Source organism: Melanostigma gelatinosum (assembly GCF_949748355.1).
Source record: "Melanostigma gelatinosum genome assembly, chromosome: 11".
NCBI lineage: Eukaryota > Metazoa > Chordata > Actinopteri > Perciformes > Zoarcidae > Melanostigma > Melanostigma gelatinosum.
In genome coordinates, this window is record NC_136644.1 from 1,773,533 (window position 1) to 1,794,094 (window position 20,562).

A 20,562-nucleotide genomic window follows, 5' to 3' on the forward strand; every position below is an offset into this window, starting at 1 on the left:
TCAGAACGCAGCGGACACACACAGTAGGAGAAGTGCTGAGACGACAGATCTACTGCGAGAAAGTCGGTGGAAGCATAAAGAAAGAAACCGAAAGAGGAAAGAGAGACGGATGAGACACAGATGTAGAGCAAGAGAGAGAAAAGATGCAAAGGAGGAAAAATGATTCAAAAAGATAAGATAAGAAACAGAAGAGCCTCCTGTTGAGCCTCACCAGCTGCTTTCATTACAATGAGTGCGTGTCTCCGTCAGATACTACGTCACACGATTACATATTTAATTGAGCACCAGTCACTCTGATAAATTCAGACATTTCATCTCCGTTTCAAATCCAAGAGATCATTTGCCGGATTTTCTTTTTTTTTTAATGAAAGTGATTTTTTTTGTCAGTTGCCATGGTGATAAGGGACTGTACTTGACCCTGTCTGGATTCAGTTTCAGCACCTTTGAATCAACACCGCACAGCTTATTCAAGTGATGCAACGTCACGGTGTTTTACAAAAACCATCAGCAAGCGTAACAATTAAGATCCATCTGAACACAACGCTGCCCTGACGTACGCTTTGTTCTGTAATCTCTTACAGAGCCCAGAGTCCTCGTCTTCAGCAGCCCGACCTCACCAGCCGGTTATCACTCAAAGTCAGATCAGCGTGAGTGAGAACTTCTCTCGTTGCGTTAATGGAAGCAGTGTTTCCCTGCTGAGCTGTGGCGGAGGGATATTCCTGTGTGTAGGTTTGTTGCCTGGATACAACACGGGCCATTAACCTAAACCCGACTGCAGGACAAAGAAAGCCGCTCCGCTCGCCAAAGCTCTGATCAAACCTCATTTTAGCTTCGCCTCAACTCTGGAATGTGGATTCGTGGACAAGAGGAGCGATTGTAAGAATGTTTTTAAGTTTAAGTCACTTTTTTTGTTTTTGTTTATCTTGTTAACATTTGCTAAATAGCACTAAACACAAGACTACGACGCTATCGTAGCTAAATTTAGCGATTTGTTTAAATGGTAAAATGTAAAAAACTCATATCAACAGGCAGATGTCAAGCCGTCAATCACACCTCCTCCCGTAAGATACAAGCTCTGCCTCGTCATGCTGCAGATTACCCTGTTTCCCTCTTTCACACACACACGCACACACACACTCACACACACACACACACACACACACACACACACACACACACACACACACACACACACACACACACACACACACACACACACACACACACACACACACACACACACACACACACACACACACACACCAATAGATGAGCTGCTTCACACTGAAATCGGCTGTTCATTACAGGCATGACAGCTGAAGTGGAGTGTCGCCCCACAGCCATTGTTACACGATCACCAATAACCACCGGCACCGACGTGCTGCTGCACAGGACAGCAGAGCACTGCGCACCTACAGCGAGAGTCCACGGGAGATGTGAGGTCGGGATAAGGAGCCATGACACAAATTATGTAAAGCCTCCGCCGGCTGATGCAACGTTTTGGGAAGATTTGAGAGAAGAGAATAGAATTCCTCCTTCTTTGTTTGCGACTGACTGGTGTTAGATTGAAACAGACGAGCTGCTGTTGTTGTGGAGTGCAGCGCTGCAATGGACGCCTTCTGCACGAAAACTACACGCCTGGATTGCACAGTGTGGGTCTGGGTGCTGGAGTGTCACACGCGAGTGTTGGGGGGGCAATTCACTTCCATTCCAGCTCGCTTAAAAATATCAACTAAAACCGCTGCTCATGTGCAAGCGATTATTGTCCAATCGATTCGATATTACAGACGTTTTTCACTGTTCAAACTTTGACGAAACTTCCTGAATTGATTGCAATTGAAAGTGAAGTGAGTGCTCATTGCACAAAACGCTGCGGCTGTGCGAGTCACTGAAGCTCAGCATTAGGGATGCTGCACCAGACCGGATCTTCACCTTTTTTTCATCCAGTGCTGAAATGCATGCATGCAACATGCTGTTATTTCCATGGATCACTTCAAAGGGAAGATCTTGTTCTGTACTAAAGCACACTGAGGCTCACTGATACGTCTTCATCTTTGTTCCACGGAGTCCTCTTATCTGCCTCTTGTCTGCCTCTTGTCACTTAGTCATCCTCAACTAACAGGTACCAGCTGTCCTTCCTTCTCCTTTTCTCCCGTCCTCCTCCCTCCCATTGTTCATCCCGTGTCTTCCATCCTGTGACAATCGACACACTGCCGTCTGCTCTGATACACGCTACATGCAGTCCGACAGCATCCGTATGCTCGTGTCCTGCCCAGCACAGCAGAAACAGGTTGGCCCCATATGGAGCTCCCCCATCGGGGGAATGTATCTGGGACGGCTGGTGAAAGTCAGCGGTGACGATATAGCGACATGCCGCTAACAGACCCGTGGCTTTCATTCTGCTACCGCACTGTAACGATGTGGAAACCTTCAGCTGCTTAAATTGCAAGGTGGGACTATTTTGTTGAAGCTCTGAAGCTTCCTGTCGCTCTCTTTCTTTTGTCATTCTCAGATTTCCATTTCAAAGTTTCCCCTGGAATTCAACAGAATGGAACATCAGCGGGTCAGACTAGTTACAGCCGATCCAACCTTCTCTTCTCCACGACACCTCGAGCTCAAAACTTTCTCAACTTCAAGCACCATTCCTTTCCTTACTTATGTCATTGCAAATTCCTTATACGGTGAATAACCTGGGCAACACCGACTCTGTGTTGTTGTTAAAGACCAATGTTCCATGGCGCAGTGATAAGAGAGCAGAAATAAGACAGTATTAATCTCCCCTCCTCCGGCTCAGCCTAACTGACATTTTCTTAATTGATTCCTCTCAGGATTCCAACGTTTTAATTACGGTAGGTCGCTCCAAATCTCCTCCCACGCAGCGCTATTCCCCAAAAACTTTGATTCCATCATGTTTGTCATTTGCCTCCTTCGTCTCTCATTCTCTCCCTTCTCTTCCTTTCTGTTGTTTTTTTTCCCGCAATTATCAGTTTTGCTCAGCGGGTTATCTCACGAATGATGCACGGCGTTTTCCTGCTGCTGCCACGCAATAATAAATATATTATTGTATTGTGGAATTGAATAAATGGGCACTTTAAGGAAATAACTGTTTTCAGCGTCTCTGCGGTGGAAGGACCTGTGAAGCATCCTGGCAACTTTTAGATGTTCTGCCTGATGGCAGCTAACACAGTGTACACATGTCTGTTCATGTGGGTCAGCATGTACAGTATGTACAGTATGTACAGTATGTAGGTGTAAGCTCAGATTCTTTCCTGATCTTAGGAGCCAACACAAGGTTCCTACGGCGTACAGCATGCACGCTTGTCCTCTAGAACAGAGAGTGTGTATGATCTGGAGAGTGTTTGTGGGTGTGCCAGGCTTCTCTCCAGCCTCAACAGAAACGAGAGAAATTACTTTTCTACAAAGCGTCTGACAAAGCAAAATCTTTTACACGTTTTCCATCGTCACAGCAGGACATTTACTGTGACGTAGGAGCTCTGCAAGGCGGGTTTAACTCACACCAGAGGTACCGCTCTGGTTTTAATTCTCGTCGATGATCAGTCAGTAGGTATCAGCGCCCCGGCACACCGAGCTGACTGCTGTCGGTCTTTGACCGCCTGTAGTTATTTATGGTGGTGTGCACTGCCCCACTGGCTCTAGTTTCACTTTATTATTCATGTTGTTGACGTCTGTCTGGATGATGGTACTGATGTGCCTTTTCTGTGTGTTCAAGTGTGACTTGAAGCGAGAGATTGAAAGCATGTGATGACTCTGTGTGCTCCTCTTAAGGTCAGCTTGACATGCATGGCGTGGATGTCAGTAATAGCCGAGCGATCAAACTAAGTAGGAACAGAAAGAACAGAGGTGACGGGTGTAATCGTCACAGAAACTCACTGGCATCACTCTCACACTGCTTTTAAACATATTTCTCAGAAACTGATCAGAAACTGCAGCTTTAAGCAAAATGTGCTGCTTCTCATGAATATTTGCCAGCATGTAAACACGAGTGTTAGACTGGAGATCTGAAGGTCCCTGGTTCCGTCCCGGGCTTTGGCAGCAAATATTGACCCTTTTCTTGGGCAGCAGCAGCTCGAGCCATCGGGACTTGGCATGGGGACCGGAGGCCGACGTCCAACACGGACCAGTGGGTCCGGACCGAGAACTGGAAGCTGGAGAGTTGCCAAATTGAATTTCCCCAAGGGGATTAATAAAGTAGCTCTTCTGCTCCATAATGGAGATAACAGGCAACGCTCAACTTCTGCTCTGGAAAACATTGTTGGACATTGTTTCATTATTTACTGACATTTTATACACCGGACCAATGAATAAATAATCCAGTTGCAGCAGTTGATGGATGGTGTAACCTTTCAGGATGTATACCCTTATTTGCTTTCCTTTGAAAAGTTAATGAAACTGAGAAAAAATAAATGAACTATAATAATTATATTATATTATGAAGGTTGTGGGTCACACAACAAACGAGGACCCTTTCACACTGATGGCAAACATCAGTTTATCCCAAACACTGCGTTTAACATTGTGACAGTTTAACATTGTTCTTGTCTTTCTGGAGTAAACTGATGGTGAGACGCTGACATCAGCAGACAGATGGAGATGAAAAAGGTCGGATGAAATTGGAGGAAAACAACAAATGAATTATTGAGACGTACTAATCCAGTTCTTTGAGATCTCAGATTCCTGACAGTTCCTCTCTGACTGTCAGGAATCAACAAACATCAACAAACATGAGGAAGTCCCCATGTGACCGCACAGAGAGACGTTTACTTTCATCATTTCCTGGTTGGTTTACTGTACGTCGACTTCTTTCCCTGGAATGGGGACAGAATGCAGAGAGGGGAAATCCATGTCCACTCACACACACATGTACTGTATCGACAATAAGGTGTGAAACGGCCGCACAGGCCCTCAGGAATGCAGACCTGCTCGTCCTACGCAACCCAAAATCTCATTAATTCGCTTCTTCGGTCGATCTGGCTAACTTCCCTGCACAAGTCTAGCAGACTGACTTTCCAGTAATCCAGAGGAATGCCAGTCAGATCCAGTTCCACCACTTTCCTTCCTGCCACAGCTCCGAGCAGTTCATTCTGCGGTACCGGTTTGTTGACTGCGCCCGATGCTTGAGAATGAGTCAGAACTACAAGGCCCAAGGATTGCTAATCCATGACCTCCTGAGAAAGATAAGCTGAGAAAGCCGGCTCTATCTCCGCACACTGCGGCGAGGGTTATGGCGGCTGACCTCCAGCCTCGTAGTTCCGTGTGCTTGAGGGTTAAGCGTCTCTCTGCAACTGCAGGATCATGCTTCTGCGCTGCACTGAGAAGAGATTCGGCCAGATGAGTGCAGTAATTATGTGGTTAACCTTGGCACAAGTGGTGGAGGCCAGCTGATTATTGGTGCAACTAAAAGCCCGGAAGCTGCCGGCACGGCTGGCCTGCTACAGTGGTGCACTGTGTGGCAAACCGAAGCAGGCTGGAGCTAAACTCCCTCTGTCTGAGAGGAAAAGAGCCATACAGAGCCTCCTCTGTGTGTGTGTGTGTGTGTGTGTGTGTGTGTGTGTGTGTGTGTGTGTGTGTGTGTGTGTGTGTGAGAGAGATGCAGAGGTACCTTTGCTGAGGAGTGTGAGGATAGCTGAGGTTCACTGGGTTCAGTCACACTGTGAATGTAAAGACTGCTCCATGTGTACGTGTGTGTGTGTGTGTGCGTGCGTGTGTGCGTGCGTGTGTGTGTGTGTGTGCGTGTGTGTGTGTGTACATGTGTGGGGAAGTGTGACTGAAGAGTGGTACACTGCAACATCTAATCCATCAAACATTGACCAAATCACTAGCCAATGTCCCCGCCGAACACACACACACACACACCCACACACACACACACACACACACACACACACACACACATAAAGTCCATTTGGATTAAGTCAGAGCTCTACATTAAGGTCTGACTTCTTCTTCTAAACCATTTTGACCTCAACACCTCACAGACTCTTGGTTTAAGAGTGAACTGATCCGCTGGACAACCATTTCTAGCAAATAATCAAAGATCACAAACTCTTCCCGTTCCCGCTGCATTGTGGGAAAGATTTAACGAGTATGTTACCAAGTTAAACAAATTCTAATAGAAAGTGACAGATCAAGCCCACTGCTCACTTGTACGTACGGAAACCATATGGGCTTGTCACCATAGCAAAGACAGCTTCTGCTGCGCTAATCACTCCGACAGCAGATGCACAGACTGAGGCATTACTAGCAACATGACAGCTACTTCCCCCTCTTTTCACATGTGGAACAGCTGTCCAACAATGGAGAGAGCTGGCTAGAGAGAGCGAGAGGGGGAGAAAAGGAGAGGAAGAGAGAGGGCAATGAGGAACGGAGTAATGGCCAACAGCCGGACCGCAGCGACTCAGACCCGATCCCCCAGAGTTGAGGATTAGCTTCACGGTCCAGATTTCAGGCTGGATTTTGGGGCCTTTTCCTCAAGCTGGGCCCATCTAAAGAACTCAGGGTTCGCGATGATGTAATGTTTGCATGTGTGCGTGGTTGTGCGACACAAAAGAGACAGAAAAGTGCTCACGGCCGTCGCTTGGTATTCTGACTACGTTTGCGGGCCGGTGCCAGCCACAGGAGGAGCAGTTAGCCAGTCCAGCAGCATCACTCTGTCAGCATATCCCAACAAACATCCTCTGGGGCCCCTGGGAGCCAAAGGGGGGCACTGCCTAGAGCAGAGGGCCCGCGGTGACCCAGCAGGAGCTACATACACACAGCTGGTCACAGATATGAAACGCACACAAAGATGTACATATCAGTCACAGCGAGTGCATACTAACAGTGACAAGTTATGACAAACGTGGATATTTAGTCCCCCTCACGCGGCCCTCTCCCCTCATCAGCACAACACAACAGCACACACACACACACACACACACTCACACACACACTCACACACACTCACACACACACTCACACACACACACAGCTGCAGCCTTACATTAACAGCACACACACACACACCACACACACACACACACACACACACACACACACACAGCCTTACATTAACAGCTGCTTAGAGGAGGGTCAAAGACAGTGCACGTCATGCTGCCTGTGTCCTCTGAATCATCAGGCCCGCTGCAGGCTGGGACACCGTGTGGAGCACAACTCACACACACACCACACACACGCACACACACACACACACACTCACACACACACACACACACACACCCACACACCACACACACACACACTCACACACAGAACGAGGGAGAACTAGCACCTTCCCTGACCTTTGATGTGCAATGCAGCGTGCACATATCTCATCACCCGCACACCACTTCTATAAGCACACACACACACACACACACACATACACACACAGATACAGAGGGTATATCATAAAATCATAACCTTACATTAAATAAACGAACTACTCGTCCTGTCTCCAGCAGGGCTCGTGCTCTTGGTCATGTGCACTACATACATGTGTATATACATATAGTATGTAGTGCACATGACCAAGAGCACGAGCCCTGCTGGAGACGAGCATCTCTGACACTCAACACACATTCATAGATTATATACACAGCGTAGCTTCTCACAGGGATGATGTTGCTGCTCAATTTCATTAAGTTAAAGAAATATAAAGGAATCCTCCTGTTTCAGTGGCGTGTGACACTAACACACACGCACACTCCGATACGGCATCAAATGATGAATTGGGCATTAAGTATGTGAGTCTATGCACTGATCCGATATCACGTTTCCTTTATCAGTTAAAGGAACAACAACAACACGTGTCACATGCTACCTGGGCCAAACATGTGCAAGCTGGTCCTGCACACCTGTGGTTTAACACTCTGGTGCCCCCTGTGGTGCCCCGATAACGCTACGTTGTGAACAACAAATCGGTGTTGAAATCGGCAGGAGAGCTGGTTAACGTCAGCTGTGAGCAGCCGGGGGGCAGAAAAGAATCCGCCTCACAGCACTAATGACCTGATGTTAAACTGTGCCTTTAATGAGAACACGATGTGAACGTAACAATGTAACAATGAATCACTGTACATTCTCCTCTCACTGTTGCCAGGCACCAGTACGACCACCAACCTCCCCGTCGGCTCTCAAATGGAATCATTTCAGCAGAAGTTGAATAAAAGCTATATCCCGAGGAAAAGAGAAATAAATAATGAAGGTAGCACAATAGTGTTGAGAAGCTCATAAACCTCACTCTCATTCATCTCCACTGGACATAATGCCGTGAGAATACAGTCCTGTTCCTTTGATTATTCTTCCCACCTTAGAGCAACGCGCTCACATCAGGCGAATAGTTATCAGCTCATTACAGCGCTCCTCTATTGCTGGTAAATTGCAGTCATTTGTGTCTTTTAGGCAAATAGACTGAGTGCTCAGCAAGCAAATGTGCCCTGGCTGAATTATAACTGCCTTGACCAAATCTCTTTCTCAGCAGTTAAGACAATTATGTCGGCATACTCTTTATACCTCTGGAACATGTGCATATGCGCAGGAGGCTGTTATTAATAAACACACTAGCACACCAGCTACTTGCTATACTTTTGCATGTACATGTGGTATGTGGCTGGCGCACTCACAGAACGGCCTCAGAGTTTATCTCACAAAACCATTCATGACAAGTTACCGGAGGACTGCAGAGAGACATACTCGGCCCTCCATTGAAAAATAAGGTGTAATCATGTTACCCTGTGAATGAAGTGAGAGTTACATAAAAAGATTGTTGTAGGCCACTTCACCGGAGCAAAACAGATTTCACTCAGAGCGGTGAAGAAACTTGAGAACGAAGCGAGAAGGAGCCCTTACCCCCTCCTGAAAGTTAGACTGGCTATTTCAGAGGGTAGAGAGTGAGAAAAAAGAGCAGTACTGTTCTTTGTTTGAGCTCACGCACACACACACACACACACACACACACACACACACACACACGCACACACACACACACGTCTATAACCCGTCTTAGCGAGCACTTGCTTCCCTTTAACCTCTTTTCTCTTTACATCTGAGTCTGTCTCAGTTTTTTTGTCTCATTTTTTCCCCTTTCCTCATCATTTTACCAACTTTCCTATATTACTTACCTAATAATAATAATTACTACAATTTCACTTTCTCATCCTTTCCTCATCAAACTGGCTGCGTTGAGGGAAACACAGATGCTTTCATGTGTGTGTGGGAACGCATGAAGAGAATCTGTTGCAACAGAATCGAGACATTGAGAAAAAGAGAACGCTGATGGGTTCAATGTTCAAAGTGTTCAGATCGCTTTCTGGAAGAAAAGAATCGAACTGTAGCAGAAAAAGGAACGAGCTTTCCCGTGTCCTGCCGTAGAAGCATGAATGCCTGAAGTAAGTAGCAAAAAGCCATTTGACAGTGTGCTCACATAATCACCCATCCTAATTATCTCCCCCCCCCTCCCTCCCCTCCATCTACGAACTCACACACACTTTTTTTTCTTCGTACATTGTAATTTCTGTATACCTCCGAGGCAAGACGACCAATCACATGGAACAGAAAAGGGAAGGATGGTTGGCGACAGATGAGGGGAGCAAGTAGTGGCAAAGGACGGATTGAGAGGAAAGTGAAAGAGAGAGGAAATGAGAATAAAATAAGTGTAACGAGTGCAATTGACGAGAGAGAGCGAGAGAGCGAGAGCGAGAGAGCGAGAGAGCGAGAGCGAGAGAGAGCGAGAGAGCGAGAGCGAGAGAGCGAGAGAGCGAGAGCGAGAGAGAGCGAGAGAGCGAGAGCGAGAGAGCGAGAGAGCGAGAGCGAGAGCGAGAGAGCGAGCGAGAGAGCGAGAGAGCGAGAGCGAGAGAGCGAGAGAGCGAGAGCGAGAGAGAGCGAGAACAGGTCAACTCCGGTGGCGGCAGCGTGGAAGCGTCTGCTGAGCGTTGCTGATGTGATGGCACGATGATGATGGCGTTGATGATTCACCGCTGGTAGGAATCAGAGAGAGGAACGTATTATCACGCAGCTCAATTACAGCGCAATTTCTCCCCGGCAGCGACAGCCTCGGCAGGGCTCCTCGTTGAAGCTGATTTGGGAGGCCTGCGGCGCCTGGAGGACCATGTGAGCGACTCAGCGGCGCGGCGAGACATCCCCGACTCGAGATGGGAGAAGAGGAGACGAGAGGACGACCGGGGAGATGAGGAGTGGGAGCATGCAGCGAAGGAGAGGGGGAGGAAGTCGTCAGCGAGAAGGATGCCAATGTGTCAGCGTTGATGCGTCTGCGTTCAGACCTCGTGAGCTCAGCAGGCTGGAGACCAGCAGGAAGGAGAGGCAGGATGTAAACGCACTGCTGGTGGAGAAGACACCTGTTCAGTAATGAGCACGAGCTCTCCGGCTGGTCCTGGTGCTTTGACATGAATACTGAAGAGCAGCTATTCATGTGCTGCCGTGTTTTATCATTTTATTTACTCTCAAAGTGTGTGTGTGTTGTGCATGAACCAAGGGGGGCGGAGGTGTACGTGCAATGCGTGTGTGTGTGTGTGTGTGTGTGAGAGCGAGAGAGAGAGGGAGATTGTGTGGGTGAGTGTTTTTTGTGATGCAGAAAGGAAGAGTATTTTCTGATTTCATGCATTCTGTAGGTGTGCGCCTTTAGCACCGAGGGGCCGTTGAAGAGTGCGTGGGTGTGTGTATCCGCTTGTGTGCATTTGTGTGGATGTTTGCAGGTGTGTACGTCCAACTAGTGCGTCTCCGGAGTGCCTGTACCCGACAGATACCTCCCAACAGCGGCTGCCCTGAGGCAAAGGCAGCCGCTCCACTGACCTCTCGACGGGGGTGATTATTCAGCGTGACCTCGACCAGAAACCCAAACCTCGTTTCTCTCACACACACTGTACCGCGAGCTGTGTCCTGAGCATGTAACGGGTGAAATATGAGGTAATTATGTACCTTCTAGGTCAAACACCACCCGACTACAACGATTAAGCTATTCCTACAGGAGAGCAACTTCTAACGATACCTACGGTTCCCTTTAGGTCGAAGGCTGCACAAATCAGTATTCTCACACCAACAATGGATCCAATGACTGAGTGAACTCTGCAGAACCGACTCTCACAGCTTCATTTAGCTCCTGCTGCTTCACTTCTTTGGTTCAGTCCCTCACAGAGATTCATTTGATTCATTATGAGAGTGAATGATAATGTTGCTCCATAACTGCTGTGTGTGAATAAGCTGTTCAGTGACGTGTTCACCATATCTTACAATGAGGTCAGTTGTGTCTTTACGTTGCATTCCTCAAAGCGTACAAAAGAAACTAAATCTGCAGGTTTTATGTTGTTCTGAACGTTTTTCCTGATTTTTTGAGATGGTGTGTATAATCCTTGTGTGCTGACTCCACATTGTGAGTGAAACACTTTTAATCCAAAAAGACCATTTTTGCAGCTTCCTTTTGAAATTCCGGTTCCAGGGTTGGACAAATCAAAACGCTTTACGACAAAATTCACCGAACAAAAGAAGTTCTCCAATGTTAGATGTTGTCCGAACTGAAGTAAAACTGATCAGACATTTGATGCCCGTCACAGTTCTTGACAGTTTGATACTCTTGTGCTCCTGGCAAATTTTGGTCGGTTCCAAAAAAGCATTCAGGTTCAAAACCCGACCATTATATAAAATGGAAAATTGTTAAAGCCTCTCACATCATTGTATCCACATTGGTCTGCATTCATGATGATGATTATATCATCGGCCTGTTTTGCCCAAGTTCAGCCGCTCTGAGATGTTATCCAGATGTGGATAATACAAAGACATGTCTCGCAGAAGCAAGTGTCTTTGAGCGTGATCAAGTAAACCAGTGGAAACACGACCTGCGAGCGGCAGCGGATCTCTGGGATCACTGGGCAGATTCCTAAATCAGAGCTCCTGTTTAGAGATGCTTGATAGAAGCATCAGCTTACCTCTAAACCCTAAACTTCACCAACCGAGGGGGAAATTACAGACCTGATCCCTGCATGCTTGGAGTCCATTTGGACTCAGGTTAGTTTCCAAGAAACTGTCTCCAACCACACAGTCGCTGCCAGTCTCTGCTACACTAACAAGCCTTCAAACCAAACTGGGTTCCCCCGAGGATTACGCTGGGATTTGAGTCGACGTCGGATTTGTAGAAGGGATGAGACGTTTATCTTTTATCCCCCCCCCCCAACATTTCTTCCTCTGGCTTTCTTCTGTGTCTCTGTCTCTGCATGTCTCTATCTCCCTTTCTTTCTTTCTCCTCTCACTTTCTCTCTTAATATAGATAGAAACAAGTCTTCTGGGCTGTTGGCATTCGGCTCCAGTTGTGAGAAGAGGGAAAAAAAGGAGGAGGAGGAGGAGGAGGAGGAGGAGGAGGAGGAGGAGGAGGAGGAAGAAAAGCGCCGCTGTCAGTTCCTCTCCTCCTGCTCCACGGGACTGGAAGGACAAAAGCTTTCCCTGACAGGCCGGATCGGCCCTATCTCTGCCCAGCCGACGTGTCATCGCCCTGCGTCCTCGCCATCCTGCCACGTATACGCCGTTCTGTCTCTGTCACAAACTCCCCCGTCTTATTAGAAGAACACAATACACGGGGATTAGTGTGTTGAGGAGGAGATAGCGAGGCAGGGGCTCATGCTCAGTGTCATTAGTCTGTGTGGGTGTGATTACATGTTCGTGTGCATTTGGGTGTTACATGCGGATCAGCGTGTCGCATGTCAATGTTTCGCGGCACTGCGGCGGTTTCAGAGAAGGGGGCGATCTGCCGTGTTATAAATAAGGACTGGTGTGTTTTAGCTGCAGTCATTTTCATGTTTCGTGCTCATGACGAATCAGTGCATTGAAAACAATCCCAGAACTGTCATTGTACGATCATTTAAGAATTGCTCTGATAGGTCCACAGAAATACATGCCACCATCTGTTTCCAGCTAAGCCCCGCCCACTTAAAAGCTGAAGACATGTAACTCTTGTCTGGGGAATAACCATGACGCTTCTAACGTTTTCAGATGACTTTGTGTTATAACTGTTGTTCATAATAAGAAGCTGATTGAGAAAATATGTTTTCAGGGGCTTTAAATTCTTTCTTTCTTTGGGTCAGATTAGGCTCTGAGAGGCATGCTGTGTGCATGGGCTGACAGATAATAAGCCGATCATACGTAGTCTTAGTTTTTACAAGATATTTCATTTTCTTCTTTTAGGTCTTGGAAATTTTACCCGAGAATCCAACATGCCATCTGAAACCCCAGAGGACTGAATAATAAACCCAGAGAAATTCAGAGACTGAATCTTTAAATCTGTATTTAAATAAGAAAGATCAAAATGTAAGTCTACAATAAATCACATTCATCAGATTAAAATGTACTGCCATGAATTTACAAAAGTGTGCTTTGAGAAAACAAAATGTTTCTTTTTAATATGCAGCTCAATGTGATAATGACGCATTCACAGTTCTGTACAGTGTACAGCAGTGTGCACTGATCTCCATTTATAAAATACAGTCGATCTATTTTAAAGGGACAACCCTGCAACCACTAAACAGTGTTAGGAGTTCGGCCATCGGCCTAATAATCCCTCCATATGGTGACGGTCGAGTCTGTGTGTGCAGCCTTTTAGCGCAACTTAATATCAACATGGATACCCGACTCCAGATAAAACTAATTCAGCTTCCCACCAGCCTCGTCTTCCTATCTGTCTCTCTCTGTCTCTCTCTCAGGGCTGCTAAGCCTCTTACCTGTGGGATTATTGGCAACGCTCGGTATTATATAGCTTCATTCATCTGGATGATGCGTTATTAACGTGTTGGGGAATGAAACCATCTGTAACGGCGGAATGATGGGAGGATGAGGGGAAGATTGTGTGGGGGGGGGGGGCAGAGGCAGGAGAGACAGCTGGGCTGGAGTTGTGGTGATGATGTGTGTGTGTGTGTGTGTGTGTGTGTGTGTGTGTGTGTGTGTGTGTGGGGGGGGTTGTTGACACAGAGCACTGAAACTCTAATTGGTGGTAATGGTGAGGTTTGTTTGAATAGACTTGACAGGAGAGAGATGAACGGTGATTGTGATCTTTGATTTTGCAGTTTTACAGATGAGGCATAGAAAGGCACCAAGCTGAGCACAAAGAACACACAGAGTCAATAAGATGTCAGAAAATAGTCCGAATTTACCCGACGAGATATCTTGAAATTGCTTGTTATGTCGGACCGACAGCGTAAAACCCAAGATATTAAATTTACAATTATATAAAGCAGAGAAAAGTCCTCAGATTTGAGAAGCTGGAACCAATTGTTGCTGATTAATTTCCTGTTGATCAAACACAGCGGCGAACCGCTGGATGACGAGCAATGAGTGACACGAAGAGAGAGAAGCGTGAACACACTCTAATCTCATGATGGAATAAAAACATTTGGATTTTGAACGGTTCACATCCCAATTCAGTCCTGTGGGTTGGACCTCGAAATGATGTCAGTGAAATGACGTCGTTTGACAAAGAAGAAGTGTCTCGCCTCTGTAGCCACGAGTACCAAAAAGAAGTGAAAGTTGACGCGGACCTCCCGGTTTTCCAGTCTGCCTGTTCTGCCTTTCCTGCCGGATTCCCCCCCCCCCCCCCCCCATCGCTTGTCTTGTCCTTGGTTTGTTTTTGGTTAATCATTAAAACCTTTGTTCACGACACCTGACTGTCTGCATTTGAGTCCTCATCCTGCCTCGTGACAGTAGTTATCCATTTGCGCTATTAAATGATACAATGCGATGATGGAACTTGCTCTCTACTCTCATCTCATGAGCACGAGTCAACATACGGTGCAGGACTGCGTGAGTCATGCCAGCGTGCATTCGTAGTGTTTTCTGACATCCTGACACTTGACTAGTGAAACGGCTATTCTGCTTGAAACACCATCAGCAGCAGAGAGACGGAGGAGGAGGAGAGAGAGGCTGCTGCCTGTGCTGTAAATGGATTACATGGACACCACACTGAAGAGGCCTGTTGTGCTGGTTGAGCTGCTGTGGATACCCGAACCTTCAGTCTACACACGACACATATAGTCTGAAGTTCTAGGATTCCATACTGACACTGACGTTCTGCATACGAGTGTAGGATCAGCTCAGTGAAATGACATGAGGGCGTAGCGCATTAGGAATATGATAAGATAGTTTTCTGTTGCAGGTTTTTGAAGGATGGTCTCATGTATACAAATTACACTTCATCATCAAAGAGTCTCGGGCTTCTCGATGCGTCTCTTTCAAGTCTGAGGGGCAGACCCCCCCCCTCCTCAGATCTGAATATGTTCCCACCTCTCTCTTGGAAAAGAAGCAGCAGATGGACGGACTGATGGGCAGAGTAACACTTAATGATCGGGACATTAGACATTTGAAATCACAAAGTGTCTCTGGACTGTAATTGTGTTCAAAGGTCTGTTTAAAGCAGGATGGCTCACAGTCCAGGCCGATGTGCTTTCCAGGAGTGCCAATGTACCTGCCAGCTACCCGCTGAGGTATCTCTGCACCACAACCAGCACAGACAGTGACTGGCACAGAGGACGCCACTGGTTTTACTGGAACGAACTGCAGTGCCAAGAATGCAGTGGGACAATCTGAGGAAGGAGGTTTTGTTGCACAGTGAATGAAGAGACTCTGAGGGGATGAAAAATGAGAAGGCTGGCCTTAAAATAATGTTACGCCGCTCAACAGCATACTTCTGTTACGCCTCTGTAGCCTAGATATTAGGGCTGTCGCTGCCAAAAGAAGTCCAGTTTGGGAGTGGCTTGGTAGCCGAACGGTTACAGCACATGACATGGAGCCACGATGCCGGGGGTTTGATTCCGGCCTTTGTTGCAAGTCATAACCCTCTCGATCCAGACCGTCTCCAGACTGCCTCTATGCTGTCATCTGTTGAATGAAGCCAAAATAACGTTCAAACTGGGGGAAAGGAAATTGTGCGCGTGTAATGCGAGTGTGTAGCTGTGTGCGTGGGTGTGTTTGTGCGGAGCTGCTTCCGGACGTGCAGCACAGTGCATCCTTTTGGGTGTTTGTGTGAGTCAGCACCGTGATCATGGACATGGTGCGATGAGTCACATCGTGGTTGTGCTGGTTGGAGAAAAGACTGGTAGTAACAGCGGATTCCATCAAAGCTCACCAATGAGAAACATACGTACAGTGCATTGTTACACTGTACGTGATTAAAAACATGAAACAATCATCCCAGCATGACTGAAGATATTCTGAATAACTGCTTCAGAGACTTTGATTGCGGTTAGTATGAACTGCCACCACTGTATAAGAATAAATGATATCTAAAGTTACAGGAGAACATGAATATCAGGCTATTTACGGTCATGTTTGGGAAACCCCACAAAGCTGATTTATTCCACTTTAAGCTTCTCAGTGTTTCCCTCTCCGAGTCCGACAGCGGGCAACATCTGTCCGTCTCAAACTATTCCAGTCAAATATCTGCTGCCGCTCCTTTCTTTGCATCTGTGGCAAAGCCAAGTGAGCCACTGTGGCACAATAGCTGAGGTGAACATCTGTATAATACAATATAAAATGTACCATATTGTCTGACTCAGCATGTCATGTATGTATAATCACTATACTGTGGAAACCTGTTGAAAAAAACTGTGGTAAGTGTGCATTCTCGGATGGATTGTCATCTTTGTTGTAGGAAACCATGAGGGAAACTCAGTACAAAGGAAAAAGTGTAGATCAGAGGTAACGTTCCAATACCATGACGAACGGGAAAACTCTTCACAACATGTGTGATGTGGACACCCACTGGGTACACGGCGATCATGACAGTATATGACCACCAGCAGCAGATGGAAAGAAACCGCTGATGACCAGATGTGAAGCTTGGAGCCAGACGCTTTTCAAAACGTCTGACTCAGCCTCCTGCTGGAAGTAGGCTGGTTTAATTCTGGCACATGAACCGTTTTTCACCGGGAGCGCCTTTAGAAGCACCTATTAGTAATAATTGTGATGCTATAGCTCCTGTAATGAACTGATGTCAGGCAACACAAGACAGACTAATTAACAAGTGGGGACACTTCTGATGGGGAATCTGCAACTTAGATTTAAAGGGACAGTTCACCCCAAAATCCTCTTACCTGAAGACTAAAAAATCCACAATAATCCATAAGAAGTTGCTCACAATTAACTGTGGATAATCCTGAGTAAACGGGGCTTCATTTCTGAAAAGAGATATCACTGTTGAGCTTTTCCAAATGTATTTTTTGGGCGCTTTTAAGCACCACAGGCCGAGTGCCATATGTCTCTTTAACACTCACAGCTAACACAATGTCAGTCAAGCGCTTTATACATCAGATGCACGAGGCATGTGGAGACGTGAACAACAAGCTGCTGTCTGTTGGACGAGAGAAGAAAACATCTTCGCTCTCCCTGAAGAGACACAACGGGAGACCACTAATGACAACTGTAGCCCCTGTCTGCCGGGATGACACATCCAAAGCTATGCACAACGTTTCCATCCAAAAGAAGTTATTACATAGAAATGCTGCTGTTGTCATACTGTAGCTTCTGGCTCATTCTATTCTGGATCAAAGTGCTGCTCTCCCCTCTCTCAGGCGTGGCGCCTCATATAGCATCAGTTGGCGCTTATCGGACAACTCTGCCTTGCCAAGCCACACACACACACACACCCACACACACACACACACACACACACACACACACACACACACACACACACACACACACACGGCACCCATGGGGAGAAAGAATGAAAATACAGTGATGAACCAATGAGGGAATGCATGTGGCCCAGGGCGACCAGTTGAATGTGAGGAGTCCGGGGGCCACAGAGCTGCAGAGAGCCGGTTGACACTGACTGGCTGGTGGGACTGACTGGCATGCAGGACTGTGTGAAGTGCCTCGAGGTGATGGCGGACGAAGGCCCTTCTTTAAAAGGTCACGAGTGCAGATCCACTGTGCGTTGTACAGTGAAACACATTTGGACAAACCGGTGTTGACGCAGCGTGAATAGGTAGTGACACAACTGACTGCCGGCTCCTGTTACGTCCCTGCATTACTAATTTATGTTCAATCCTTCTTGGAATATTGCAGCGCTTTCATAGCGCGAGTGATAACCATAAAGTGTTATCATGTAAACTCACTAATGAGTCCCTGCAGGACTATTACAGGAATATTACAGTGATATTTCTTTGGAGGATTCTCCGACTGTCGAGAAATAGACTCGAATAGAAGCCGCACTTAGCACGACGCTGTGCTGTGGTAGATGTCGGCAGGTGGGACAAACAGACGACCAGATGAAGCCGAGCGAGTCACGGAAAAATCTGCGGAGGAGACAGATGATACAGTGCACGGCTCCGAGTGACTGGCTGAGCGCGGAGGCCACAGTGTAGCGTGCTACATCAGAGCCGGTTATCTGCTGGCTGCACGGTGGCAGTGAGGAGTGGACTATACTTCAATGGTTGGCAGCTTTCTGTGAAGCTGCACGCTTGCCAGCAACAACTGCGTCCAATGTCTTGAGGGCAGCCCAGTTGCTTGGGAGACCACGCGAAGCAAGAAGCACAAACACACGTTGGGGTCTTTGGGAGCCAATTCGTCAATGTTCAGTGGTAAAGAACGGCAGCTCCTCTGCTTCTGAACAGACACAGCTCCACAGGCTATCTTTAACGCAATTTCTTCATTATGCTGGTCTGCATGTTTGCTTTGGCGCCACAATCACATCCATCTGACCCGTGTGTCTCATGCTGCCACGAGTAATAAAGCTGTTTGCCTTTTCACAAACAACAGCTGACTCTGATCTTTGTACACTCATCAAAAGCAACTCTGCAAATTAGGTTATGTTTGAATTTGGCCTCTCGCAGACAGTGCTGCTGAGCCATGCATATTCACTGTATTTGACTTAAAATAGCAAATAGACCGAGACAGGCGCGCGCTTCGACCCCTGTCAGTGACTCTGCTATTCATATCTTTTGGAAGGATTTGCGCCTGTTGTGCGATCATTTTGCCCCGGAGTGAACTGCACGCTGAGTCCAGATTTCATATCAGCTTCGGCATGAAGTGGAGTCTGCGTTCATTCCAACAGCGTAATGCGTGGCTGTCCTCAGCTGAGGATGCTCGGAGTCTCGCTTGCGTCTCTGTCGCTTGAGGCATCCTATCGTTTCCCCACGAGAACGCCTCCGTTCAAGTGACAACAGTCAAACGTTCATTGGTTTTGAGGCCCGGCCGTGTGCGTTTCTCCCCCAAAAGCGCAAAAACTGGAGATGTGCTGACCTGTCTGCCAACCTCTTTCGGGGTTCATCCCCGCTGAGACGGTCTCTTCCTTTGAGCGTGGATGTGATATGACTACATCGGTGGCGCATCTGTCTTACCGGCTGCTGTATGTGGCGAGACGTCCCCTTCCCGGCTGGAGGAAGATGCTGCTGCTGCTGCTGCTGCTGCTGCTGCTGCTGGCGCTGGACATCGTGCTGGAAATAGTCGCTGCCAGCGGCTTTGCTGCCTGCGACCCGGTCCCTCTTCTCCCGCACGCTGGAGCCTCCGTTTTCCCTGTCTTCGCCAGAGTCGAGGCTGCTGAAGTTCCACACAATCAGCGTCTGGACCAGCAGCACCGTGAGGGCTACTATCAGGGCGGACCGCGACCGGCGGGCCAACCTGCGAGCGCACAAGCCGCCGACCATCTTCGTACCGCGCCGCACGGTGCTGGAGGACCGTCTGTGGCTCTGCGCAGCGCGACGGGAGGAAGGAGTGGAAGTAGAGGGAGGACGAGGAGGAGGAGGAGGAGGAGGAGGAGGAGGGGGGAGGAGGAGGAGGAGGGGGAGGAGGAGGAGGAGGGGGAGGGAGCGAGGCTGAGCTGACGGTGGCGAGGAGGAGCATCGAGAAAGGAGAGGCACAGGGCCACCGTGTGGTGAAAGTCGGTGAGAAAACGTCAGTGATGCGCCAGGCTACTGTACCGTCTGCTCTGCAGGCTCTCTCTGGCTGATGAGTCACACCGGACAATTTCCATCTTTCCAAGAGGAGGACTCTGGTTAAGACCAGATATTTGCAAATGTCCTAATTTGCAATGTTTGATGTGATTATTACAGTATTATTGGGCCTCCAGGGGCCCTCACACACACAGGGGCGTAGCCAGGAATTCTGGGTCCCATCATGTAATGTTGCCTCAAGCACCCTTTGACTAATTCAAACATCCATAGCATGTTGTTTGGGGGACTTCTTTAATGTGAGAAAGATTATTTCCATTCTACACCCCACTGGTTGCATCCGAACTGAAATCGAATAGAAAAATGAACTATTTCTTCCTCCCAGCTGTAAGTGGCAGCTGTGTGGTGGAGCTGGTATGAATTCAAAGTTTTGCCCCCTGCTTGGGTGTGCCTGCATCTGTTCTCGCTCCTTTGCAGCGAACTGTACGGCGGAGCTGTTCACTCCCAATGCTCAGAGCTACTCTAGAAGATGCCAGTCCCCGAAGTACAGCTCTCCACCAATATCCACCAAGCCTCCCAGAAGAGCGCCGGGCTTTGAACCAAATTGTACACAGTGGCCAAACCATGGCATTCTACATCCGGGTCCGTCACATGATGCCGCTGGGCCCAAAACCACTTTGCCAGA

The 20,562-nt window shown here is 47.7% G+C and overlaps 1 protein-coding gene across 1 annotated transcript in view; it reads right to left on the reverse strand.

Annotated features, from left to right (window-relative positions):
- xylt1 (xylosyltransferase I) overlaps nt 1-19,634 on the reverse strand; it is a gene marked incomplete at its 5' end in the record, with an annotated part of 63,817 nt that extends 44,183 nt beyond the window's left edge. Inside the window, one exon of the mRNA XM_079279155.1 lies at nt 19,329-19,634. Coding sequence (XP_079135281.1) covers nt 19,329-19,634 — 306 coding nt within the window. The remainder of the gene's footprint in view (nt 1-19,328) is intronic.
- Nucleotides 19,635-20,562: the final 928 nt, after the last annotated feature.